The sequence below is a fragment of the Pantherophis guttatus genome, chromosome 3, assembly GCF_059756535.1.
Source record: "Pantherophis guttatus breed Tessera chromosome 3, ASM5975653v1, whole genome shotgun sequence".
NCBI lineage: Eukaryota > Metazoa > Chordata > Lepidosauria > Squamata > Colubridae > Pantherophis > Pantherophis guttatus.
The window spans coordinates 176,612,030-176,639,916 of NC_142065.1; the positions used below are offsets into that span (position 1 = coordinate 176,612,030).

At 39.7% G+C, this 27,887-nt stretch overlaps 1 protein-coding gene across 6 annotated transcripts in view; it reads left to right on the forward strand.

The window, feature by feature from the left end:
• The window catches only part of CHD7 (chromodomain helicase DNA binding protein 7), a 199,223-nt gene that overhangs the window by 103,021 nt on the left and 68,315 nt on the right, over positions 1-27,887 (forward strand). For all 6 annotated transcript variants that reach the window (XM_034429835.3, XM_034429834.3, XM_087890607.1 and 3 more), the window contains 3 exons: positions 1,619-2,049; positions 21,164-21,302; positions 26,324-26,461. In XM_034429835.3, coding sequence (XP_034285726.2) covers positions 1,619-2,049; positions 21,164-21,302; positions 26,324-26,461 — 708 coding nt within the window. The remainder of the gene's footprint in view (positions 1-1,618; positions 2,050-21,163; positions 21,303-26,323; positions 26,462-27,887) is intronic.

Consider the following 27,887-nt stretch of genomic DNA (forward strand, 5'->3'; position numbering starts at 1 on the left):
GTGGAGATGCCATATTTCTATTGATATGAGCGGAAAATCCAATTTGTCAAATCATCAAAATGCTTGTTATTAGTTTGTTTCATAATTCCTTCTTTCATAGTGATGAAGAGCAGTAGTTTTGACAATACGTAACTGGATTTATCTTGCTTACATAAAAGTGCTCTTCATTTATAAACAATTGATGAACAAGATATTTTCTATAATTGAGGTAAATCTGGAATCCTATGTGATTTGTTTCTGAAGATGAAAGAGAACTCATCTTGAAAAACCTGCACTATGTGGTGGATTAAAAGAGAATCTCAGAGTATGTGGCTTGCCATGAACTTCTATAATTACCACCAGCTGCTTGAGACAATGGATTTTACCCTGTTTCCCCTAAAACAAAACATCCTCTGATAATAAGCCCAATCGGGCTTTTGAGTGCATGCGCTAAAATAAGCCTCCCCGAAAATAAGCTCTCCCCGAAAATATTTAAACGCATGTGCAGCCAGTCCCCGCCATTTCCTCTGGTTTCTTCCATGTGCCCCAAAATAATAAGACTCCCTGAAAATAAGGCCAAGCGCTTATTTTGGGATTCAGAAAAATTTAAGACAGGATCTTATTTTTGGAGAAACATGGTAAATAGTGGTATCTCCATCCAGTAGATTCATCCCATCAGCTTTGTTCTTCCTGAGAAGAGCTTCTAGTTATAAATTTCATTTTGTGAAGCAAAAGGAGGTGCTGTTTCTCTGACACTGTTTTGCTATATGGAATAATTTCCCCTTTGGAACTATGTTTACATCATCCCTCTTAACATTCTAGAAGTTGCTTAAGACCCTGCTCTGCTGTAGAGTGTTTGGTGGCTAGTTAATAGTTGCCATATTTTAACTTTAATTGTACTGTTTATTTTTTCATATATTTTGGTTGTGTTTACTTTTTCCTTTAGATGCTTAACAAAGTTTGATTTTAATACTTATATTGTGGTCACTTTAAGAGGTTGTATCTTTTTATTGGATTGCTATCAATCGCTGTGAGTCTTGATTGGCTGTGTATATCCTAAAGAAATAAATAAATGGCCTAAATTCTTTTAAGAACAACAGATTACGATTCTAATGTAAGCTGTAAAACGGACAGAGGAGATAAGCAACAGGCTTCAGAACCATATATCATTTTAAATTGCTTTGAAATTTTATTAATTTTGAACAAATTAATGTTATGGCACATATGCCGGTGTGTTTTTTCAAATTTTCTTTTATAGCATTTTATTTGTCAGTCCCTTTTCAAATCATTGATGTACCGATAACAAACAGGGTTATGTGATTTTCATCAGCTATTCATTAATTTGAACAAGGCAATAAAGTCATTCTACATCTACAGTTAAAAGAATCTTGTGTATTTTCATATTCTCTTACTTATATTCACCTTTTGCCCCTTTTTATTTAGGTTTGAATATACTGAAGTAACCCTATCTTTCATGTTTCAGTTCCTATTCTAGCAGAAATATGCTTCATTAACAGTTTCTAGAATGGCTTTCCATTTAAAACATGAAATGTATTTTCTGTATTGATTTATAACCTGCATATTTTCCATGAACTAATTTAAAGCATTTAGTTATTTAATGTTTATTTATTTCTCCTAGCATTCTCCATCAGAACCCTTCCTAGAAAAACCAGTGCCAGACATGTCTCAGGTTAGTGGACCGAATGCCCAGCTCTTGAAAAGTGATGATTACCTTCCCTCAATTGAACTACAACCACAGCAGAAGAAAAAGAAAAAGAAAAAGAATCATATTGTTGCGGAAGGTTCCAGCAAAGGATTTGGTAAAGAAGGCTTTCCTAGTGGTCTTGATAACCAGGATCCTAGCAGAAAAGCCCTAGAAGGCTCCCAGGAAGAAAAAAAGAAAAAAAAGAAACCCAAGGTGAAAAAGGATCCGAAGGATTTGAAGGAACCCAAGGAGAAGAAGGAGCCTAAGGAACCCAAGACACCCAAAACCCCTAAGATCCCCAAAGAGCCAAAGGAGAAGAAAGTAAAACACACTACACCAAAACCCAAGACCAGCAAAAAAGCAAGGTATGGAATACAACAAATAGTTCCAGTGAAATACTGTTTTGCAAGTTTAATATTAAATGTTTAAATTAGTGAAAATGTTTTAAGATTCATTATAGTCCATTTTAATTTGTTTTATATTGATTTAGAATTAACTAGCACAAACTAAAATGTTTTTCTTTTGTGGTTTCCAAAATGTATTGAATTATAGGCTGATTTGGACCCAGCTATGGGGTAGAGAAACATAAACCTTAATTTCAATCAGAATTGCAAGTCTGAGTTTGAGACGAAGTTAATACAAGGACACTGACTTCACTAAGCTACCCATTCACTTTCTCTTAACTTGTTCTTAAGAATTGGTCCCTCTGTCATTATAGTACTATTTTGGCGGGGAGACAGGATATTTTCGGGCCTTCTGGGCCCACCAGAAGTAGGGAAACAGGCTGCTTCCTGCCTCCAGAGGGCCTCGGGGATGGTGGTGGGGAAGGACGGTTTTTCTCTCTCCCCAGGCTCCTGAGCCTTTCTAGGTGGGACCAAAAATTGGCAAACAGGCCATTTCTTGCCTCCAGAGAGCCTCCGAGGGGTGCGGGGGAGGCCGTTTTCACCCTCCCCAGACTCCTAGAAAGACTGGAGCCTTGAGAGAGAGAAAAAGGGGCCTACTGGGCCCACCGGACCATTGCGTGACAGGCGGGGGGGGGAGCGGTCATGTGCGCATGCATGGGGGCAGGACGCATAGAATTATGGGTGTGGGCACACGCATGTGTAATCCCCCCCTGCGCTTCCCCTGCTCCTGGCACGTGATGGCAAAAAGGTTAGCCATCACTGTTCTATACTGTTCATTCCAAATTTTGTGCTGTTGAAACTACATTGCAAATATAACTGGAACCCTCCTGGGCCCTATGGAACCAGGAGTTGACCTTGGGAATGAAGGAGCCTTGATAGTACAGTGGTCTAGTGCACCCTGTTATTAACACAGCTGCCTGCAATTTACTGCTAGTTCGAATCTCTCCAAGGCTCAAGGTTGACTCAGCCTTCCATCCTTTCTAAGGTAGGTGAAATGAGGACCCAGTTTGTGGGGACAATAAGCTGACTTTGTATAAATATACAAAAGTATGAAGGCTATTGCTTAACGCATTGTAAGCCGCCCTGAGTCTCTGGAGAAGGGCGGCATATAAATCAAATTTAAAAAAAAAAAAGAGGAGGTCGAGCCTCAGGATCACCTTGTCCAGGTGGAAAATGCAAAGGTCAGCTCTGATGGAGAGAGCTGCCATCTCGGATATGCGCCAGGCTGATGTAACTGCAACCAGGAAAGCCACCTTAAGGGTGAAATATCTGAGGTGTTTCGGTTTAGAGCCCGCAATACCCTGGGTAAATCCCAGGTGGGGTAGCGGTGAACAACCGGGGGTTGCAGATTACTTGCACCACGCAGAAACCTGTGGATGATGGGGTGGTGTGCTAGAGGTTCCTTGTTGGAACTCGACAAAATGGTGGAGAGAGCTGCCACATGTCGTCTAATAATGTTGTGAGCAGCCCTTTGTTGAGGCCCTCCTGCAGGAAATCAAGTACCTGTGGGATAGAAGCTGAAACAGGGTTAATATGGTGCTTAGCACACCAGTTGGTAAATACCTTCCAGGTGGAGTTGTAAATCCTGATAGTGGACTGCTTCCTGTCTGCCTGTATAGTCCGAATGACCTTTTCGGAGTAATTATGCCTCCTCCAGAGGACCCCTTCAAGTGCCAGGCAGTCAGTTGGAGCCACTGAGGCTCCAGATGTAGTAGGACCCCCTGGCTGAGAGAGATCCTCTCTGGAGGAATCCTCCAAGGTCTCGATGTAGACAGAGCGACTAAATCTGCGAACCAGGCCCGTTGGGGCCAGTGAGGGCCACCAGGATGATTTCTGCATCCTCTGAGATGACCATTCGGATTACCCCCAGTATCAGGGGGAGGGGAGGAAACGTATAGAGGAGGCTGGGGGGCCAGGTGCAGCAGTGTGCGTTGGTCCCCTCTGCCTCCTGGGTTGGAAACCTCGTGAGATAACGAAGTTGGGTATTCAGGCGAGAAGTGAACAGGTCCGCTAGCGGTTGCCTGAATCTGTCGCATATGTCCTGAAATACTCCTGGGTGGAGGCGCCATTCGGCATTGTCCACCGTAGTCCTTCTCAGGTAGTCTGCCTGAGTGTTTGATGTCTCGACAATGTGCTCCGCCTTGAGGGAGAGGATGTTCTTCTCTGCCCACATTCCTAGTCACAGGGATTCCGCCATGAGGCGTTTGGAGTGGGTCCCCTCTTGACGGTTGACATGTACTTTTGCAGCCACGTTGTCGGTTAATATCAGGACATGTCCCTGAAGAGATTGGTGAAAATATCGTAGAGCCAGAGAAATTGCCCTCAACTCCAACCAGTTGATGTTGTTGGTGAGGTCCTGTGATGACCAGCGACCTTGCACCACTTGGGAGTTGAGGTGAGCTCCCCAGCCGTAAAGCCTGGCGTCCAATGTGAGCGTGATCCGCCCAGGCTCTCTGAAGACAGTCCCTTTGCCGAGGGCAGAGGATGTCCACCAACGGAAAGATCTCCTGACTGGGAGGGGAACCCTGAATTTGGTCCGAGAATTTGACGTGTTTGCCTGCTAATATGGCCATCGGAACCACCGAAGGCTCCATGCATGTAGCTGGGCCCAAGGAACTATTTGCATGCATGACACCATCTTGCCTAATAACTCGGACAGTGTGAGTAAAGGGACCCTGGGGTTCTGCTCGATCGGAACTATCAGGATTCTTACACTGTCCCGTCATTCCTGGGAGAGGAATACCTCTCCTCGTTTGGTGTCTATGATGGTTCCTAGGTGAGTTATTGTGGTGTCGGGAATCAGATGGCTTTTTGAGTAATTGACTTGGAAGCCATGGTCCTGCAGGGTTCATATCGTTAATTTTAAATCCTCCTTTGCCCTGGGCAGGGAGGAGGCCTGGATCAATATGTTGTCCAAGTAAGCCTGCAGCCTCACTGGGATTAGCCTCAGGCGAGCTGCTAGGGCGGCCAGGATCTTTGTGAAACATTGTGGGGCCGATGCCAGCCCCAAAGGCAGGGTGCGGCATTGCAGGTATTGGCCCGCATAGCAGAACCTTAGATACCACCGATGGGCCGGCAAGATTGGAACATGGAGGTATGCCTCCGAGAGATCTATTGAGGCCAGAAAATCCCCAGGACGAATTCTCTCCAGGATGGACATTAGGGAACTCATCTTGAACTTCTTGTAGACCAGATGGGAATTGAGGTTCTTGAGGTCCAGGATTGCTCTCCATCCCCCTGAATGCTTCGGTACAATGAACAGGATCAAATAAAATCCCTTCCTCCATTTGTCTTGTGGGACCACCTCTATGGCTTTGATGTCCAGGAGGTGCTGCATAGCGCTCTCCATGAGATTCCGCTTGACGCAGCTGTTGGAGACAGGGCATTGCATGAAGTGGTTCAGGGGGCTGGAGAGGAACTCAAGTGATATACCGAGTCTGATGGTGGACAGAACCCAATTGTCCGTTGTTGTGAGCTTCCACTGGTCTACAAAGAGGCTCAATCAGCCTCCTGTGGGGAGGGGGGAGTTGACAGATGAGTCATTTTTGTCTGTGGAACTGGCAGTTGCCAGATCCATGAAATGGCCGCTTATGGGGCAAAAATTGTTGTGGTCTGTCACAAAAGGAATGTTTGTCAGATTGGCGGGGCTGGCCTTGCGGGTAAAATCTCTGCTGTGGTGGCCCTTCATACATGTTATAGCGAAAGGGCTGCCTTCTATAATAAGGAGCAGACCATCTGTCCGCTCTCCTCGCAGAGAAAGGTAAAATCTTCTGCCTTTCCCTGTCTTCGATAAGGAGCAGATCTAAGGATTTCCCAAATAGTCTAGTCCCTGTGTAGCGGGCTGCAGCCATCCTCCATTTCACTCGTAAATCAGCAGGCCACTGACAAAGCCAAAATAGCCTCTGGGAGGTGACTGACAAACCAGAGCTCTGGAGGCATATTTTGCAGCGTTTAACATTGCGTCAGCTGAGAATTGAGTGGTGGCGATTATTTTGTTGAGGTTCTGATGTAATCGTACCTCATTTGGGGCCAGTCTAGCTTGCATTTGTTGGAGTCATATAAGGGAGGAAAGGTTGAAGAATGCCACCGTTGTGGCCTGAATTGCCCAGGCGGTTTTTTTGAAGGACAAGTTGAAGTCGTGTCTTCGGGTCTCAGGCCTTCAGAGATGTCCCCTGCCAAGAATGGCATAGGGGACGATAGGGCAGCAACTGGACCATCTACAGGTGGAACCTGTAAAAACTGGGCAAATGCCGGTGCCGTGCTATAGTTCCTCCTGTCTGCCCCATTGGGGGTGGGGATTGATGCAGGGCTGGCCCACTGTTTTTGGACTACATCCATAAAAAGCTTGGGGGCCAGGATAAAAAGGTGCTCTGTCACTGGCTCAGAAAAGAGGCCTCGACTATGACCATGGGGAGGACCCAGAGGCTCAGAGGTTGGTTCATTATCCTGTAGACTGGCAGTGGCCTTCGTCTTATGTAATAAGGACTTAAAGAGCCCAGGAGGGAATAGCCCCGTGTAGGCCAGGGTGTCAGGACGTAACCCCTCATCATCAGAGAGATCATGGTCTCTCTGGGCCTCTTCCCCCCCAAAAAAAAATCACTGTCCCTTGAATGAGAGGGCGAATGCTGTGGGGGTTCAATCAAGCTAGCAGAAGGTGAGGCCTGCAACTGACATGAGAATGAGTTGAAGGCAGGCGAAGCGGAGCAATGCTGTTGGATCTCCGCTGCAATATCCTTAGTTATTGCCTGTGCAATCAGTGACTGTTCTCAGGTAATTCAGACAATTGAGGCCCAGTAGGCTCTGGGACCTGAGTGGGCCTGGATGCCCTTCCTGTGATGTGTCAGGCAAAGGGATCGTCACCTCTGATCTGCTCCTTACCAGCCACAGAGGCTAGGTTTGGAGAAAGTATACCAGCGCCCTCAGGTGGCCAAGCCTGGGGTGAGGGAGCAGCCTGCTCTTGCAGAAACGGGCAGGAAATGTTCACTGCATAGTGACTGAGTTTCCATTTCAGCCTGTTTCTTCTCCGCCTGGGAGGTCTGTCTTTCTGGAGCTTTCTGCTTTGATTCCTTAAGCTCTGCCTTGGAGAGCTGTTTGTCCTTGCCTCCCTTATGGGATTTGCAGGATGCCTTCCTGCTTCCAGAGGCCTCAGCCTCCTCCCTGGGTCTGGCTCGGTCTGCCATTTTGAATGGATTTTTTGAAGTAAACTGCTTCAGAAGCACTGCCAATGTCGAATGGGAAATGGAAGGCTCGTACAAGGGCCAAGCAGTGATGGCTGTTCTGATTATACCGGATTAGCCAGTGCACACATGAGCAGGCTTGAGATGCTCCAAGGGTGGTGTACCTAGGGCGAACCTAGGAATTGCCAGCTCCTGCACCCTCCCCCCTGTGCGTTTGGTGCCCGGTGCCAAAGTTCCAGAGGATGCCTCCTTGGAAATGCTTCAGTGGCAGCTCAATTAGATTGGTGGCACTCCAATGCCATTGGTGAGAAGGCTGCACTTCAGCTGATATTATTGAGAAGCGCGGAGAAACCGCGGCTTGCCTGGGGCGGCGTTGCACTGATGGTGGAGGCAATAAGAAGCCATGCTACATATAAAACGGCCGCAGTTCGCTGGACCGGCAGCACAGCAATGGCGGCAATGAAAGGCCATTCTACAGCTGATTGCGATGGGGGTGTGATGGTGTGCTTCGCCTGCAAATGGCTGCAGCTCACTGGGGTGCGGCAATGATGGCAATAAAAGCCGCTTCACAGCTGATATGGGGTGGCTTGATTGCGGCAATCAGCCATGCGGCTTAAAGGTCCGGGCCGCTTGACAACTGGCCTCGTGGAGCTGTAGAAATGCATTGGCGGCCAAGGCTGAGCTGGCCAGCACGAATTGCAACGAGGTGACAGGTAACCTGAATGCAGAAAAAAAACCTGAATCTAGAAATCCAGAATAGTCCAGGAATGTTTGAAATGCAGCAACTGCCAAATATGTCTCTTCTCAGGTCGACTGAGTTGAAAACTGGGCCTGAGAGAGAGACATGAAGTTGTGGCCAAAAAGATTATGACTCAGTCTCTAGGCAGATCCGACTGTATCAACCCATTCCTGGGCTATTCCACAGCCACAGAGAACAGGCTTTCAGATAGGACCAATGCCCCTTCCAAATTTTGTCCTGTTGCAACTATTTTGCAAATATAACTGGAACCCTGAATAACCTCATAAAGTATTTTTAAGTTTTTCGTGAGATAGGATCCGAAAAAGTAAAAATGAAAAATGAAAGTTAAAAGAAAAGATGAATGAAAAATGATGAAAATGACTGTACATGTAAATGTGTTTATGAGAAATAAAAATATTTAAATAAAAATAAATTAAAAAATGAATAAAAAAGGATCTTACTGCAGTTTTCTAAATTACCTTTATGAGAATCACAAGATTCTTGGCTAATCAATGAAGAAAAGGCAGGCAGGTAGGCAGACAAATATATATATATATATACAAGCAGAAGACATCCGAGATTTGAATGAATGAAATAGCTTTATTAAATACTTTGTTCGTTACATACAGTAGTTTTGTGTTCCCTTTAGTTGTTTGAGCAGTGTATAAACTACTGTATGTAAAGAACAAAGTATTTAATAAGGCTATTTCATTCATTCAGATCTTGGGTATCTTCTGCTTGTGTTCCCTTTATTTTTTTGAGCAATATATATGTCTGTCTGTCTGTCTGCCTGCCTGCCTGCCTACCTGCCTATATCTGCATATATATATATGGCGTCGTGGCATATTCGGGTCTTTTCCCGTGTAAGATTGAGAGTGTCTTGGTGACGTTTCGACGAGGTCCCACTCGTCATCTTCAGGCTGGTGTCTTCAGCTTCGTATCTGTGCGAGCAAAGCGTGATCGGAGATGCCATGTCTCTATAAATACTGGTTGGTTGGCGGTGTTGTTACATCTTGGTTAGTTGATGGCGTTGATGTTTGCAGATTAGTCGGTTGTTTTGTAACATCCTGTGTGGTCGAGGTCTTAGTTGTGTGCCCATTAGTCTTTTGTGTTGTAACGACCTGGGTAATGAGTTGTGTGGTAGCATTCTGAGCTCTAGTGTTGTGACATCAACTCCATCAACTAATCAAGATATAACAACACAGCCAACCAACCCGCCTACAGCATCAGAGCCAGCACTCCACACCTCCCCACCAGTATTTATAGAGACATGGCATCTCCGATCATGCTTTGCTCGCACAGACACGAAGCCGAAGACACCAGCCTGAAGATGACGAGTGGGACCTCATTGAAACGTCACCAAGATACTCTCAATCTTACATGGGAAAAGACCCGAATACGCCAAGACTTGCATACCTGTACCCACCAAAATTTTCTCGCAGACCATCAGTGGTCCACGGCCACCAGTTCGTGACCGCTGGTATAGAGAAAACAGTTAGTTTTGCATTGCTACCCAATGACTCATTTCATGACCAGTATCTCAGAAGTATACACCTTTGCATTTATTTATTGTTTTGTTTTTAAATATTAGAAATGTAATAAATAAGGCACTTAAAAGATGGTTGCAATGACATATTTTTTCAGGAATAATGAAACCTGTTTTGGATACATTTATAGAGGAAGCTCGATCCTCATTTCTTTTATTTTCAGCCCCCTTTTCTTTCTACCCTTTAGCTGCATAACTATTTTATCATGTAAATCTATAATTTAAGGAACTTCTGTTAATTTTATGTATTTTGTGGAATGGAACCCAACATATTTTTTTAAGAAAAGCTTTGAACTATTAGTACACAAACAAGGTTAGGTTAAACAAATTAAGTATATTTTTTCCTATACATTGCATGTTCATGTTTTTAAGCTTGAAGTCATTCAACTGAGTTTAAAATGCAGGCAATCTTTAAACCTGTAGAAAAAACTGTACTCATATATATTAAGGAGTTCCAAGAAATGATAAATCTGTCCAACAATATTCACAATTAAATCAAGTGGATCAATAAGCTAAGTGATTAATCTGTCAAACAAAAACTTTTGAATTCTTTAAAGATACTTCATTTATCTTTTTGATGTATTGCTGTGATACAGATAAGAAAAAATATGAAAACGTATGATTGCTGTACACAGCAAAAAGTACATTGTGATTATAGTGTAGTAATGGATATTATAGTTATTTTGTGTGTTCTGAACAGCAGATACGAAGCAATACTATAAGTCTACCACAGATTTGCAAGAATATGAAAGATAGAGATAACTTATATATCTTTCTCTAGCTACTTTTTAGTCCCTGAGGCCCATTTTGTTGGGTTATTGATCCTTTTAATTATAGTTAGCTTCGTATATATTGGGAAAATGATAAGTTTTGATCTGGGTGAATTAAAGTGGCTGCAATTTTTCAACGGTTAATATCACATTTTTGTCAAATCCTTTGAGTTAAAGGTCTTCATTTCATTTACATCTTGAATGTTTCTTTTCAAATTCAGTGTGGTGATATACAGATGCCAAAACCTACCATTATCCTAATACAGTGATGGTTAACCTTTTTGGTGCTGGGTGTAGAAAGTGTGCGTGCGTGCGAATGCACATGTGCATGCCCGAACCTCCAAAATGCAATGCAAGCGCCCCTGTGCATGCACATGTGTGCGCATTCCCATGCATGTGCATGTATCCCTGCGCATGCGCCCCCCGCACATTTCCCCACCTGTGCCCTGTTTTGGCTTCCAGGTTGGTGCAAGCAGCCTTCCAGGCCCAAAATGGGGTAGGGGGTGCATGCAAACCACCAAAATGCAATGTGAGCACCCCCACGCATGTGCGGCAGAGACCTGAAGACCAGTTGGCTGGCAGGAAGCACACCCGCATGCACGGTGGAGCTGGGCTGGGGTGATGGCTGGCATGCTCGAGAGAGGGCTTTGCATGCCACAGGTTTGCCATCACGGCCCTAATACATACAAACCTGACTATAACATACTTTCATCTGTATCATGTCCACCATTCCCCGCCGCCCCCAATTCAAGCTAGTTTTAGGAAGGAACATTATAGCTGTGATGGCGGGCGAACCTATGGCATGTGTGCCTGAAGTGGCAAGTGGAGCCATGTTGCCTGGTACACGCGGCGTCGCCTGTTCCTGTTCCGGGTTTCTGGCATGCATGCGCACGTGCCGATCAGCTGGCCTTTGTGTGTGCAGGAGTGCTGTAAACTGGAAGAGCTGGTCTTCTGTTTTCCAGCATAAACCTGCGCACCAACCAGCTGATCAGCGCGTGCGCATGGGTGGCAGTAATCTGAAGTCTTGCTTGCGGATGCACATGTGCATGCCGGAAAACAGCCCTGATGAGTGTGCGAAGTGTGCACGCATGCGCTAAGTGCCCCCTTTTCAGCACTTGGTGCCGCACGTGCATGCCTGCACTCGCTGCCGATAAGGTTCACCATCACTGCTGTATCAAATAGGTGGTCAGAAGATTTAAGTGCCTTCAAGCCCTATATTGCATGAAGGATAATCCATAGCATATATCTATCACATTAAGAAGAATCTAGTGTAATCATTACAGGAGGGAGGAATTAAATGTTCCTGATCTCAGTGCTAGTTGCTGTGTGTATCATGAATGCTATCTGCCTGATTTTTAAAGTCCTTACATAAAAACTCTATAACTTGGCATAGAGGTTATAGGTTGGGCATCATTGATTTTGTATGCTTCTTTATTCATAGTAAAAAAAAAAGTAATAAAAAACCATTGTGGTGTAATGATTAAGGTATGAATTAGAAGCTGGAAGACCAGGGTTCTTGAGATAGTGTTGAAACATAAGTTTATACTTTTAGATTTAAGCACATCTCGTAAAAATATTAATTTTTATTAATAATACGTTGCTTAGCAAGTTTTAAATTCCACAGTACATGAACTTTGCTTCAGAAATTTGACTAACATTTGATTGTCTTCATTTCTTAAACATTTGGTAACATACATTTTATTTTTTGTTAATTTCCTATTGCAATACCTTATGAAAGTGCTAATTGAACACAATTTTTAAAGTTAACTTTCAATAAGTTAGCAGTTTTAAAATTAAAAATATCTTACTGAAAAGACATGTCTAGTAATAAGTGTATGCATTACGCAATAACTTTTTTCACGTCTTTGGTGTCTGTAAGTATGTAGATATAGGTATGCAGCAAAAAGCCCATGGGATTTCTTACTACTCCATCCTCCCAGTGAACTTCCAAACAAATTGACTTTATTTATTACAAATTATTTTATGCTACTTCAATCATCTGACTGGCTTACAGCACAATATACTATGTATAACATAACAATAATTCAATAGTTTATCCACATTATAAAAGTATAATAAATACTTTCAACATAACTAACATCATAAAAATTATAAAACATTATAATATCAAATTAATTCCTCAAGTATATTTTCCATTCTTGGCTCAGTTCCAAAGCACACATTTAAAGAGCCAAACTTTTAAAAATTTCGTGAATATTAAAAGTGAGGGTACAGTTCTTTTATTTGATGGGAAGGCATTGTGCAGGAGGAGAAGTTATGCAGAGAATGCTTGCCTCCAAGTGTCTTTTTTTTGTGCTTCATGAGGTATGGGGATTGTCAGCAAGTATGCTTTCGGGGAAGTGTTGGATGTACAAATTCTATTTGGGGCAAGCAGTCTTGCTAGATACAAGTAGCTTTCTCACTGTTGTGTGCAGAAAAACAAGTTTGTGGGACTAAAAAAAAAAAGTTCAACCAATCAATCAATTCCAACTTCACAAGATCTTTTTTTTTTCCACGAGAAGTTGGAATTGATTGATTGAACTTTTTTTTTTTTAGTCCCACAAACTTTTTTCCCTGCACTCATTCCCTGCACACGATGTGAACGAGAAATGTGATGGACCTGGAAATCAGGTAGGCAAAGAAAGACTTGGGGGAAGTGACGGCATCTGGGCCAGGGGTGAAATGCTGGATCGCCCGAGCCGGTAGTGATGGCGGATGGTTCGGAGAACCAGTAGCAAAAATTCCTGCCCCACCCCCATGCCCAGCTGAGCCATACAATCATCACATGCTTTTTAAAATTATTTTTAAAAGCATTTTTTCTACAACTCTTCGGCCAAAAAAATGCTTTTAAAAGTTAAAAAAAAAAAGCCTCTGACGATCAGGCAACTCAGCTGGGATTGTCAGAGGTTTTTAAAAGCATTTTTTTACAACCTGTTCGGCCAAAGAGGTTGTAGAAAAAATTCTTTTAAAAGAAAAAAAAATTGGCCACGCCCACTGTCACATTACCCCCCACCATGCCATGTCCACAGAACCGGTAGTAACAAATATTACATTTCATCACTGATCTGGGCACAAGGCGCTGAAATGGGCCCGTCTCTCTTCAGCAGTTGCCCAGGCCCACTGGAGGGAAGGCTGGCATCTACCGGCCCTTAAACGTGGCAGCATTCCAGCTCTGGCCAGGAAGGGGCAATCAGCCTGGGTGTTGCAGGCAGGACGCCCACTTGCTTCAGCATCCTCCCCCGACCCTCTGGTATTCCGCTGGTGCTTTGGTCCTCGGTTGCCACCTGATGCGCAGACCCCGCCCGCCGCCTGAGAGAGTTTTCACCTAATTTCTGAATTTTGGATAAGAAAAGAGGGGTCTTATACATGGGGGCGTCCTATAGATGGAAAAATACGGTAAATAATAACATTTTTTAAGCCTTTGTGGATCCCCTGTGACCCCCAGTGTCTATGGACCACAGATTGAGAACCACTGATCAATTCTACAATTCCTCCTGCAATTCCTGACTGACATAGAAAGAAGCATTGTCTTAAAAAAGCAGCTTTGAAAAACACCTTTAGGACATTGTCCTAAAAGTATGTTAACAATATATGATTTATAACTTAATATGAGACCTTGGTCCATCAGTTGGTGTATTGGGGATTAAGATGCCAGTCTCCAGGTTCAAGTGTGCAACTATGAGGCTGCAGGATGCCCAAGGAGTTATACACCAGCAGATGCTAGTTTCTTGGAGGTGAGATATATCTGCACCTTATGCAGAAAGAAAAGTGCTGCAGTCAACTCTATTCTGTTGTTGTCTCACTAGAAGACAGCAAGATGGTTCTTATTTTTCCTTTTCAGGATAGCAGTACAATACAGGAGTATGGGCTTTACTGCATGCCAGAGATAAAGTTGCTTCTTGGCTTCCTTGAAACTCTTTTCTTAGTTTGCTGGTGGAAAAGGTTGGCATCTGCTTCCAAAGCAGCCAATCTCATCACCACTGAAGATTTGCTCTGGCCTGCTTCCTCCAGAATCAGTAAGCCAATAGACCTTTGTGGGTTATCTTTATGCTACCAGGATGGAGAGAGGGAAGTATATGAGGTTAGCTGTATTGACTGCATATCTCATTATGTCATTTTTCCCATCTGCCACTTAAAGAAAATGCTAACTATATTACAGCACTTGTTAAATTATTTTAGTAAAATAATCTATGTGAATCATTAGGTATTTAATAAATACTTACACTGTATAGTATTTCATCCATAATTGCATATACTGATAAACTCAAGGTTGCATGAAGTCTTGAAAGCAATTGTATTACCAAAAATTAACATTAAATTGTGATTTTAAAATAATACAAAGGCAAATTTATTAAATAGAGGGGGAATAATGTTAATTGTATTTAACTACTTCAATCAAATTTAAATAAATCAAATTCAGTTAGTAATCTGCTCTGAGTTGTGATCCTACACAACTCTGGAGGAGATCTGGTGGCTCAGTAGACTCAGTAGAATTAACATCCACTTACATCTGCTGGCTGCAATTACTGCAAGTTCAAATCTCACCAGGCTCAAGGTTGACTCAGCCTTCCATCCTTTCTAAGGTAGGTAAATGAGGACCCAGATTATGGGGGCAATAAACTGACTTTGTATAAATATACAAAAGTATGAAGGCTATTGCTTAACGCATTGTAAGCCACCCTGAGTCTCTGGAAAAGGGCGGCATATAAATCAAATTAAAAATAAAAAAATCCTAGTATACCACTTGCATGGTGTAGAAGTTGGATTAGGATTAGAACTGGAGACATTCACAGCCATGGAAGCTCTTTGTTTTGGCTAGTTATTCTGTCTCAGAGAAGTCTATGTTGTCATTCAGTGGGATTGCGAAGTACGCCACCTTGAGCTCCTGAAGAAAAAGTGAGATATAAATCTAACTATATCTCACTTTTTCTTCAGGAGCTCAAGGTGGCGTACTCCCACTGAATGACAACATAGACTTCTCTGAGACAGAATAACTAGCCAAAACAAAGAGCTAAACTAATAAATAAATGACCCACATATGGTTGTTAACCTGGAAGATTTGTATTTCCCTAATTTATAAAATAGCAGTACTGTCAGTATCTTAATTTTCACATTCAAAGTTAAATTTGAGAAATGTCTGATTAAGTTCTTGCAGTCTAGTTTTAGTAAAATGTTTTAAAAATAGCTGATATAAAAAGTTGGCAGCATGGCAGTTTATTAATGTAACTTTAATAGAAAAAAGAAGGAACTGAAGGAAACTCCACCTCCATGAGAAAATAACATGAATAATAAGCAAATGGTTGCAAAACAAAGTCCCAGGGACTGCATATAATAGGAATCAGCCTAGTATTACTGAAACTATAGATTATAATGCTGATATAATTTTTTTTCATTTATTTACTATGTTCCAATGTTTTGATAATTTATTTGGCTGACTTAAAGTGTTTCTGAATTATGAAAGAGGAATAACAATCATATATGGTTTTCCAGATGTATACTACATTATAGAACAAGATGCATTGGTTGAGTATATTAAGATGTGCAGTTGTTTATTCGTATAAAGATGTAGTTAATGGACCAGAATAAGAAATAGTATTCTTAGAGAAAAGAGGACACACAATTTTGAGAGGAAAGCGAGGGAAAAAATGAATTGTTTGGGAAAGCTAGAAGTAGTCTTTGATTTGACCACTACTCATACAGTGACCTTTTAAACTCATGATGGTGCTGAACAAATGGAATAACAATTTCCTAAATTCTGTCTATTGCAGAAGCACCCTGTAATCAAAATTTGCATGCTTCGTAGCCCAGCCACACTTATGATTGTAGTGGCACTCCAACCCTATCCCACCCCCTGCCTATCTTTCTACCCGTCACCCTGCATCAGCTACCCTCACCTTCACTGTTTTTGAGATGTGCCTGTCCTGACTGCTGGGGCTGGCTTTGGGAGGGAGCTGAAAGCAGTCCTGCCTCCCCTTTTTTCACAATGCAAAGCCAGCTTCCTCTCAGCCTGGCTGCCAAACCGGACATGCCTCATCATCAGCAGAACAGAAAGATGACAAAGATTTACTGAGGTGGCAGAGCATACGGCAGCAGGTGTCTTGGAGTGCAGGGTATCTGGGACTGTGTTTGGGCTGTGCATTTCTGGGGCTGCTTCCTGCCCTACAAGGCAGAATGCAGGACAGCCAAAAGGGCACAGATATGTGTGTGTGGAGGGGGAGATGGATGGGAAAGTTGGAGGCAGTCCTTACCTTACTGAGGTTCAGAACTAAATGTAGTTCCAGCCTTCCAGTTCAAAACATTCTTGTAGATAAATGTGAATTTTATTCTATGTGAGGAATGTTAACAGAGCATTTATATAAAAATATAGATTTTATAAAATATTTTACTTAGGTTTTTATTTGTGTTGTAAAAATTATCTTTGTGAACAGGAGACACTTTACACACTCCCAATATGCTTTTATATAACCTTTATAGGCTTGTAGAAAACATGAATAAGAAAGGATGCCTGAAAATCCTTCAGCTGTATCTTTTTCCTCAGACAATTGAATAACTACAAAGGTTCTGCTTGTGCAGTACAAGAAATTGATACTGTCCATATACTGTACCAAGAGTGCAAAATATTATGCCTAAGGGCCATTATACACCTTTGTGGTATACCTATAGCATTGTTTTCCCCAGATATACTGTAATGTATAGTATGGATTAATTAACAATACAGTGCTGTATGAATGCACCAATATCCTGAAAAGGCATCTGGAGAGTGAGATGATATGTAAGTATGTCTATAGTTATAGCGAGAGAGAGAGAGAGAACAAAACACTCACAGGTCACCTAGTTTCGCAAGACTTATTCAGTAGAATTTTATAGGATTTTCAAGTAAAGAATGCTAAATTTTTGCAAGGTTTTGGTTTATTGTGATACATAAACACGCCATTGTAGAGATGGGGGACTTTAACTACCCTGACATCAACTGGAAAACTACCCTGACATCAACTGGAAAACAAGTGAGAAATTGAAAAAGTTCCTCATGTGCATACTGGCAACTTCATCTTCCAAAATGTGGAGGAGGGAACTAGAGGGTCAGCTTAATACTTATTAATAGGGATGAAGTGGTTGAGAGAGTGGAAATTGTAGAAAGTTTGGGAGAGAGTGATTATGCCATACTATCATTCACCATAATGCAGGCAAGAGTAACTGAACAAAAACTAGCGGTCTAGATTTTAAGAGATCGGACTTTAACAGACTTCAACAAAATAACAGTTCAGGATGCTTGGGAAACTCTGAAAACAAGGTAATAAAGGCTTAAATACTACAAAGAAATTAAAACAGGACATTTGATGAGACCAGCATGGTAGTACAAAGAGCTTTTTGACAAACTGAAGGTCCATAAGGACAAGTGTAAAAAATGGAAAGAGAAGTTTGTAATTACAGCAGAATACCAGCAAATAGCCCGAATCTGTAACATCAATCCATATGTTTCAGGAATATCTGAAAAGCTCAGGAGGATTTTCAACCAACACAATATACATACACATTTTAAACTCAAAAATACACTAAAGCAGAAGCTTGTCCAACCCAAAGATAAAACATCCAGACACAAACTGAGCAGTGTGATATATGCAGTACAATGCAGTGAGACATGTATAGATCTGTACATTGGAGAAATCTACTGTACAAAATCTACCTTCTGCCCCTGGCTTGAAAGAGGGTTTAAAGAGTCCATCTTCATTAAAATTGAACAGCCCTCTATCAGCAGAGAGGGAGATATATGATACTACCTACCTCCTGGTTATAACACAGTCCTTTCAGCAGTTCCAGTTGTCCTTTGAAAAAGCACATTGTGGACATACTGTTTCTATTACTGTGTTTTCCCCAAAATATGGCCTACCCCGAAAGTAAGTCTTAGCTTGATTATTACATGTGCCCAATATAAGCCCTACCCCCCCAAAATAAGCCCTAATTAAGACCCCGCCCACTCCAGGATGCACGGGTAAAAATTAAGCTAGGGTGGGGATGAGGGGGTTGGAGCTGCCCTACTACTTACTTTTGGACAGTTGCAGCCAGGCTTCGTGCACCCTGACACCTGCCCTTTCTTATGCCTGCAAGGCTTTCCAGAAGGCCTCTGCAGCCGATAACAGAGCTCCGGATCAATCTGGAGCTCTGTTATTGGCTGCAGAAGCCTTCAGGAATGCCTTGCTGTTTGCAGAAGAAGTTCCTGAAGGCCTCTGACAGTGAAAAGGAGGCCGGGGACGATGTGCGCAGTTGAAGTGAGTCAGTGGACGACACCCCACCCCACTAAAATAAGACCTGGTGCCTTTTTTGGTGGGGAAAAAAAAGACCCAGTCTTATTTTCGGGGAAACACAGGTACTAGCGTGCTATTACTACAGCTACTTTATTGCTACTACTAATATATGCCACTGTATTTTATTTTTACACAGCCTGGTCTATCTTTAAATCCTCTCCCTAATTCTTTTTTAGGATTTCTTTTATTCTTAATTTCTACTTTATTAAAGGCAGCATGTAAAGCATTGGCACCTTTTCAATGTTGGGCTTGGCTGTGCCTCTTCATTTTCTTCCAAACCCTTTCCTTGTCTGTGAAGAAAACACCTTTTATTTAGCATCTTTGTTTCTCTGTTGCTGTTGTTGAGTTATAAAAACCCACATATCTCCTCCCCCACCTGTTTCAAACTTAAGCCTTTTATAAGCAATTCTGCTATGCTGAAGTGGGGTAAAAGACAACGCAGGTACCTGCAATTTTCCCAGCAGTCTGTTCTTCCACACTGTCTACCTAGCTATCTCAGCAGAAAATAAGTTAGCATCTATAGTTAGTTTTCTGGATAATTTGCAGTAGATCAAGAAAAGACTGCAGATCTCTAATATTTTTATAATTGACGAGTTTCTTATCACTCTCCACATAGTTAGGGTTCTGAAATGAAGAATTCAGTGGTAGAAAACTATGTAAAAGACATTGAGCCCAGTCTAAATCAACCACAAGGCTTAAGTGCATCTTGTTTGTCTAGAGTCATTCCCTTGCTCTAGTTGATGGGTGTGGGTGATATTGATTAAAAAAAAAAGCACAGCTGGTTCTGCAGACAATTCAATTCAGAGTGAAACTTCTTTCTGTGTAAGTACTTGAATTTTCTCTGTGTCTTAAAAAATAGAGAATACAAAGCACGTTACCACTTTTTAGCTTTTTAGAATATTAGCATGTTATCAAACTTGCTCTAAAGAATTCATCAATATGTCAAGCTAGCCACTCATAAGCAGTACTGCACACAAGGTATGCTAACCATTATTAAGCTAAATTGTATGGTCTGATTGATAGAGGTCACCAGTAAAAAGTAGTAACCTGTCAACTTGCTTTATCTGGCAACAGTTTAAGCACGACAGGCTTACCTTTGATTTAAACAAATTTGAGAAATATGTAAAGTTTGGGAAGCAGTTTTCCACTGATTTGATAAAAGAAACCACAAAATGCTGCAGCGCAGGTGTTGAAAATGTTTGAAAGCTGATTGAGGGAAGCAGATGGCTTTAGTCAGTGGCATCCAGCCAAAAGAGCAGGTGCTGGTCATGTGATCACTGGTTACCAGGGTAATCTGATTGCTCTTGGCGTGCAGATGAAAGGAAAGGGGCCCTGCATTCAGCTGTAGCATTGTATAATTTGTGGCAGTTAGAGCGGAAATAAATGCTGGAAATGGAGCCTCATAGTAGGGGAGGCTACTGTCCATGTAGTATATATACACTGGCATGGTTGGAAACAGAACAGTTGTGAAGATTCATTTTGAAGAAAATGATTGTCTTCTGACTCTTAACACGTATCAACCAATGTTTGGCAGTGTCAGAATTTTTTTTGAGCTTTTTGAAAATTAAATGTGTGTTTATAAATTGACATTTTGGAAGTATAAAGAATTTTATTCTTTACTGTTTGTAAAAATAATGGATTAGAATGATTCTCGATCAGTCCCTTTAGAAACCTATTTGTATGACTTAAACATAAAATGTCAAATGAAAACATTTAACATCTGACAAAAGTACACATACAGTTTCTAGGAATTTGACATAACATCTGATGGAGTTCTGTGAAATTGTGTATGTATTCATGTGTGTTTTTCAAGTTATTAAAGTAATTTCAGCTGAATATTCATGATTTTGTCTTTAAATAACATGTACATCTTACATCCAAATTTACTAATTTTTACTTCATCTGTTATGGGAATATTTTTCAGAAATCATACATGGAAGCAAAAATTGCCATTTCTGTCCTGAATACAATATTAATCTCAACAGATTTAACATTCTCATATGCTTACTTTACTGACATTATTCTTGGCAATATGAAGGCATTATGAATGCTCAATGTTCTATTTTTATGGTTTTAGAAGTGCCTAAATTGTATTTACTGGAGACCAGTAATTTATTTTTTTATGTAAGTTCTTCATCTCTATCCGTGCCCCATTTTAATACTGATTTATGCAGTGTTGGGATATCTACCCTAGAAAGGAGAATTCTAAAGGAAGGTAATATAGGGTCAGTGTACGTGTACATGTATGATGGTTAAGATAAACTTATCAATATTTATCCTTCAGTTACTTTTTTCAATTTGTTTTATTGTGTATACTTTGTTAACATTTTCAACAAACTGACTTTTTTGTATTTATGTTGGTTATATACTTATTGCAATTAAATGGGTCTAATAGCATTTATAAAATAATATTTGAATATTGAAAAGTTAATTAGATTATAGAAATTGAAACAGCAGAAATAGTTTCGGGAAATCTACTCCATTTCAGAAGAGGAAAAGATTTCTATATGCAATACTAATTAAAGGTATTTCTATTTCAGTAACAAGAAAGCAGAATCAGAATCTAGTGCAGTGAAGAAAAAGGTCAACAAGGGAAAGGAAGGTTCTGAAAACTCAGATGTGGAAAAAACACCACTAGGATCACCACATCCTGAAGAGGAAGATGATGCAGGAATTCAGGTACTTCCATTGGTCATTTGTTCATACCTGATTGTTGAGCACTATGGCCCCGTTCAGATATAATGCTAATCTATTATTTAGTTTTACAAGAAAACAAAAGCACACCCCTTTAAAAAAGAAACTGCTGATGAGGAGAAATTTGGAAATGTCCATTTGCTGTCAAGTTAATCGTGCCTCATTTTATCTGAATTGTACAATGCTCTATCATGAATAAGTTCGTTGAAGTAATTATGATGATGGCTTTTTTCAATTCACTGCAGTTGAATTTAATGAAAGATTAGGTTTGGAATATTATGGTAAATTGTAGTTAATAAAAAATAGAAATTGAAGTCCTGCTGGAATAGGAGATGGGAAATAAATAGTGTTAGATATATGCCAAAAGACTGGTTTTGGGTGCCTTCAGATCCTGTGCCTTGTCTAGACAAGTCCCTGCAGTGTTCTTGGCAAGGTTTTTTTTTTTGAAGTCCTTCCTCAATTGAGAGAAAGTGACTGGCCCACAATCACCCAAATGGCTTTGTGTCCAAGGTGAGACTAGAACTCATAGTCTCTTGGTTTATATCCTGATGGCCTAACCTGCTACACTAAACTGGCTGTCAAGATTCATTCTTACTATTCCTATTATTAGTAGATCACTGCAGCAGAGCTTCTGGTACTCAGAAGCCAGAATTCCTGACCTAACTTGGCATGCTATGAATATTTTTTCAACCTTATTGTATAAAAACTAGAGAATCCATTCTTTTGAACTTTGCTCCTAAACAATCTTGGTTTGTAAGCTTGCAATCTTATTATCCTTGCTTGGGCATTAATACATTACGATCATAGTTAAAAAGTCATCGAAAGCTAATGGTTCAGGTAAGCTAAGAAAGTTGAACTTAACCATATAATTCAAAATCAAATTATTTTATAACAAAGATTATAAAGACTTAAAACTCCTGAAAAAGTGTCAGTCTGGCTTCCTATTGCATTATTTGTATTCAGGCAGGTTTTAAAATGTAAATTGATTTTACTGCTGATAGGGTTTAATCTGATGATGTCTATTTTTATGAATTTTTAAATCAAAGCTTTAGTTGAGTTGGATTTTATTTACATGTACACCTATTCACATACACATTAGCTATTCAATTTCAGAGTAAGAAGTTTATACAAAGTGTAAAAAAAGAGTAACTATTGAAAAAAAGGATTTGAAGAATAAAATTAAATTAAATTAAATAGAGTTCTTAGCAGTGCAATTTCCTCTCTCTCCTTATATCTTTCTATTATTATGGCCTATTCTTGTTTCCATCATATCCCTATATCATATTTTGTTGTTTTACAATCTTGTTTGAGGCTCTCATTAGCTTTCTCCAATTATGACTTTTTCACTGTTTCTTCATATGATTGTTTTGGAATTTGAATCCTCTTTTATTTTCTTTATATGACCAAGCCATCTAAACATCTTTTCTAAACATCTTGTATAGGTCATTCAGTTTTATATTCATTCAACATCCATTCAGCATCTATTCATTCTTAACCTTATTTTATCAGAAAATACTTCTTAAGGACCCCATTCCTTCTCCATTCAAGTTTTATGTTTTTTCCAATATACTCAACTCTGAAATCCACTTAAAAAGTGGATAGAATCACACATATATATTCAAACAAGTTATTTTTCACAATAGCAATAGCACTTAGTGCTTTACAGCCCTCTCTGCACAGTTTTACAGAGTCAGCATACTGCCCCCAACAATCTGGGTCCTCATTTTACCAACCTCAGAAGGATGGAAGGCTGAGTCAACCTTGAGCTGGTGAGACACGAACTGAGTACTGCATTCTAATCATTGCACCACCTTGGCATCACAATGATCACATACTGTCCCATTACCATTCTAGTAGCATTTATACCTCTTAACATTCTCTAACAATTTTCCCATCCTAAGTAAACATACTGCCAAACTACACAAATTAATTTACTTTCTTTACTTTTCTGTTTTTATGTATAACTTCCATTTATTCACACCGTTTCTCCTATTAGGCACTGCTATCTAGATCGGCAGTATATATATTTTCAGATCCATATTTCTTACTTCATTATACAGTTTAGCATTTGTTTTAGTTATTCAGCTTCTCAGCCAACAACATAGCATTGTCAGCATACAAAAGTATTTATACATTGATGTCTCCACAAATATTCCTTATATATTTAATTCATAAATATATTAAACACCCAAAGGGACATCACACATATTTGTCTTGCTCAGTACTGAATCATTTGCTAAAGATATTACTTATTTTCACATGCTGCTTCCATCATGTACTGCTTTTATTGCATCTAGTAACTAACTTTCATATTGACAGAAATTGTTGCATAATTCAAACTATACAGTAAACTATACAATAAATCAGCAAACATACAGTAAAATTTATTTCTCACCTTCATGCATTTCTCAACAGCACACTGAAGAGCAAAAAAAATTCTGGTTTGCATATACACTGCCTGACATAAAATTATTATATTTTCCAAATTTTGCTTATTGCAGATTATTGCCATCTATTGTGCCCTGTCAGTCTGAATTCTTCTAAACGTCTTCCCAAGTACACTAAATGAAGAAATCCTCTTGTGGTTTCTGCATTTACTTTTATTGTCACTCCTTTTACACAATGAAACAGTAGCAACATTTTGGGCATCTGGCACAGATGACTTCACAAACGCATTAAGTCACATAGCTAGTCAATAAGAAAATCACATACATGGTTTAACTACACCTGCAGTCTTCTGTTTTTCATTATTCTCATAGCCTTCATGACTTACATGTTAGCAGTTGTTTATATATTAACATTTATAATATTAATCTCAATTCTAGTTATACCACAAATGTAAATCTAAAACACCCAAACTAGCATTGTTATTTTAGCATCTTCCCAAATTATTTCATCACTTTTATTCTAAATTTCATTCCTTCTGATGGAACAAATTTATGTTTATACACATCAAAATTGCTCTGTATTTTCTTTCTTCGTTTTAATGTTAAGTGTTCCTTCCTTCCTTTGCACTTTTTATCCTTTGCCTGTTTCCTTACATCGTTCTATCAAGAATAATTGTTCATACGACCTATTAAAGTAATTCCTTACCCTTGTGTAACACTTTGTTTACATTATTGTCTTCACTTTGTTCCAGTCTGCTTCCACACATCATTCCTTGCAACTTCCTATGCACTTAATCTGTCAACTAATACTTCATACACGATTCATAACTTTTCTTTCATTCTTCTTTCATTTTGTTTTTGCTTTTTTCCTTTTGTATAACTTTTCCAAAGATCTACTCTTGGTACTACCAAAACATGGTCTGTTCCAGATTTAGAATCTCTGATCACTCTTATAGCCTTCCCTAAGTCAGTGTTTCATAAACAATAAAATCAGCCATGTTTTTAGAATTGTATTCATTTTTCTCCATGTATATTTTGTGAATAGATTTATGCTTAATCCATATATTAAAAACTGCACCATTTTTTTCAATTTCACTATTCAGTAATTGTACCACACAATTACTACTAACCTATGCATTTCTGTGCATTATAGATCATAGCAGTTCATATTTTCTAACATGTATTTTAACCTTTTTATCCATAATGAAACCATCTCGACTTCTTTGTATGCGAGCAAGTCCACTTCAGAGGATAAGCGTCTTTCAGATGTTACACCCTTTCGTTTTTTCTTAATTTCACAAACAGAATATTTTCATGAATATTATACCTTTTACTGTGTGCCCCACTTAAAGTTCAAGTTACAATATTTAATATGTCATGGGATCATCAAGGTTTTGATCAATTGAAACTTTTTTATAACACTTTTTATAAGACAATGAAATAGTACACTAGCATACTAGACTTAAGTCATACCTATAGCCCCTGCAGCAAACCTTGCTAATACTAAGGACACAGCACCAATCAATTTTGAAACATTTTGGCCAGTATATGCCACAAGCACAACCAAAGTGCTCAGTTCCATTCAAGCTTGCTCATGCTATTTATACAAGTTAAGATCTCCAATATGAAGCCTGTGTTTCAAGCCAATCTTAAGTTTTCCAGAATGTCACTAATGGGGTTGTTTTGAAAGTTTATTATTAAAAATTCACATGCTTCAGTTTTGATGAAAAGGTGAGGTGGTGGTGTTAGTTGCGAAGTCATGCCCGACTCATCACGACCCCATGGACAACGTTCCTCCAGGCCTTCTTGTCCTCTACCATCCTCTGGAGTCCATTTAAAATCACTCCTACTGCTTCAGTGACTCCATCCAGCCATCTCATTCTCTGTCGTGTTGTCCCATTCTTCTTTTGCCCTCAATCTTTCCCTGCATTAAGTTCTTCTCCAGTGAGTCCTTCCTTCTCATTAAGTGGCCAAAGTATTTGAGTTTCATCTTCAGGATCTGGCCTTCTAAAGAGCAGTCAGGGTTGATCTCCTCTAAGACTGACCAGTTTGATTGCCTTGCAGTCCAAGGAACTTGCAGGAGTCTTCTCCAGCACCAGAGTTCAAAGGCATCAGTTCTTTGGCGCTCAGCCTTTCTTATGGTCCAACTTTCATAGCCATACATTGCAACTGGGAAAACCATAGCCTTGATTATACGTGCTTTTGTTGGCAGGGTGATGTCTCTGCTTTTTAGTATACTGTCTAGATTTGCCATAGCTTTCCTCCCCAAGAGTAAGTGTCTTTTAATTTCTTGGCTGCAGTCCCCATCTGCGGTGGTCTTGGAGCCTAGGTAAATAAAATCTGTCACTACCTCCATTTCTTCCCCATCTATTTACCAGGAAAAAGAGAGAGAAACAAATGGTGATGCAAATATTGTAGTTCATAGGCCAAGTGAGCCTGTGTATTGGGATATTACATCATTCACATGTACATAGGATTCTCCCATAGAGATATATGAACTTGAGCATCAGCCCAACAAACTGAAGAAAACAATTCTGTATTAAAGAACTAATGTATGGGAATACTTATTATTGGCAACAAAGTAGAAGCATACACATTTATTTCTTATTTCTTTTTTAGAAGAGGCGTTCTAGCAGGCAAGTTAAAAGAAAGCGTTATACAGAAGACTTGGAATTCAAGATTTCTGATGAAGAAGTTGATGATGCAGATGCTGCTGGAAGAAACTCCCCTTCAAATAACTCTCAATCTGAACAACAGGTCTGTTCATATTTATGGTCTTCAAACTGAGGAATAAACTAAAAATTCTGTACAGTATTGTAGTGTTGCTTCCCTTCCAAGGGATTTCCATCTCAGTTTGGCTCAACATGCCAAAATAAATTAGTTATTTAGATTCTTAAAGGCTGTGTTCATTCACATTTTCTTTACATGCCAACAATATGTAATTTTACATAATTTAATGAAATTAATGGTCTGTGTTGAAAAGCTTAAAACGAGGCTCCAAAGAGACAGAATTTACCTCTCTGAATTCAGTGGTCTGGCTTCTATGACTTAATAAACCACTCAAGCTTGTCTCCTGCTGTCAGGTACTATAAGAACCCCTTTATGAAATTACTGTCTTTTAGTAAGCAGTGGGAAATGCTTGATTTTTTATGTAGTGTAAATGATGGATAAAACGAATTGAATAAAATGAATAGTGATGATATGAAATGAGTACTATTACAATGTTTAAAAAAAACTTCATATAACTTACTTAGGAAACCATTGGTGAAAATGGGCATACTGAAGTAATTATTGGTCAGTAATTATTTTTAAAAGCTTTCTTAAATCTTTTCCAGTGCTGTGTCAAATATTTGCAACAATTCTGCATTTGGAACGCTCCACTTGCTACCAGTTGCCTGCTAGACAGAATTTAAGGGACCGGCTTAGGACCTGATTATTTGCAGGGCTGTACCATTTCTGCCCTATTACTCAAAATAGCAGGAGAAGCTCTTCTGAAGATGGCCCTGTTAATAGAAAGTCAACTATTTGAATATTCAGAAAAAACTAATAAGATGCATTTAGTGCGCATGCTTAGGAAAACAGTAAACACTGAGCTTTTAATTGATAAGTATAACAGTCTGATTTATTGTTTCATTTTAGTTGCATTAACTTTGTTATGCTTTGTTTTTCTATTTTTTTATATCATAAGACTTTTTGAATATTGAAATAAAACAAAAATGCAGTATAAAGTTAGTAAATAAAAATAAGGTTTCTTGATGAATTTTAGCATTAAAAATATATAATGATCCTTTACAAAGCTAACATTTTCCCATTATATATTTATTTAGCAGAACTTATAGCAGAATGAGAAGACGTCTTCTTTAAACCATAAATGATCTAAGAATGTGTTTTTTCCATTTGAAAAAGCAACTTTTGTAACAGAGCAAGTCACCGAGCTCCTTAACCTAGAGATAAATGAACTTCCCTTAGATTGTTTCTAGCAATTGTAAACAGCCATTTAAGAATTTAAAATTTAACTTGTAATTTCTGCTCTTTGGTTCATGAACCTCTTTATTTGATAGCTTCTGATATTTTTCTTCGTTCTCTCTTCTCTGCCCTTATTTCTCAATAATTCTTCCTTCTTCCTAATATGTGAAACACTAATAGAGCTATATGTATAGTGATTTTGGGATTTGTAATGGTA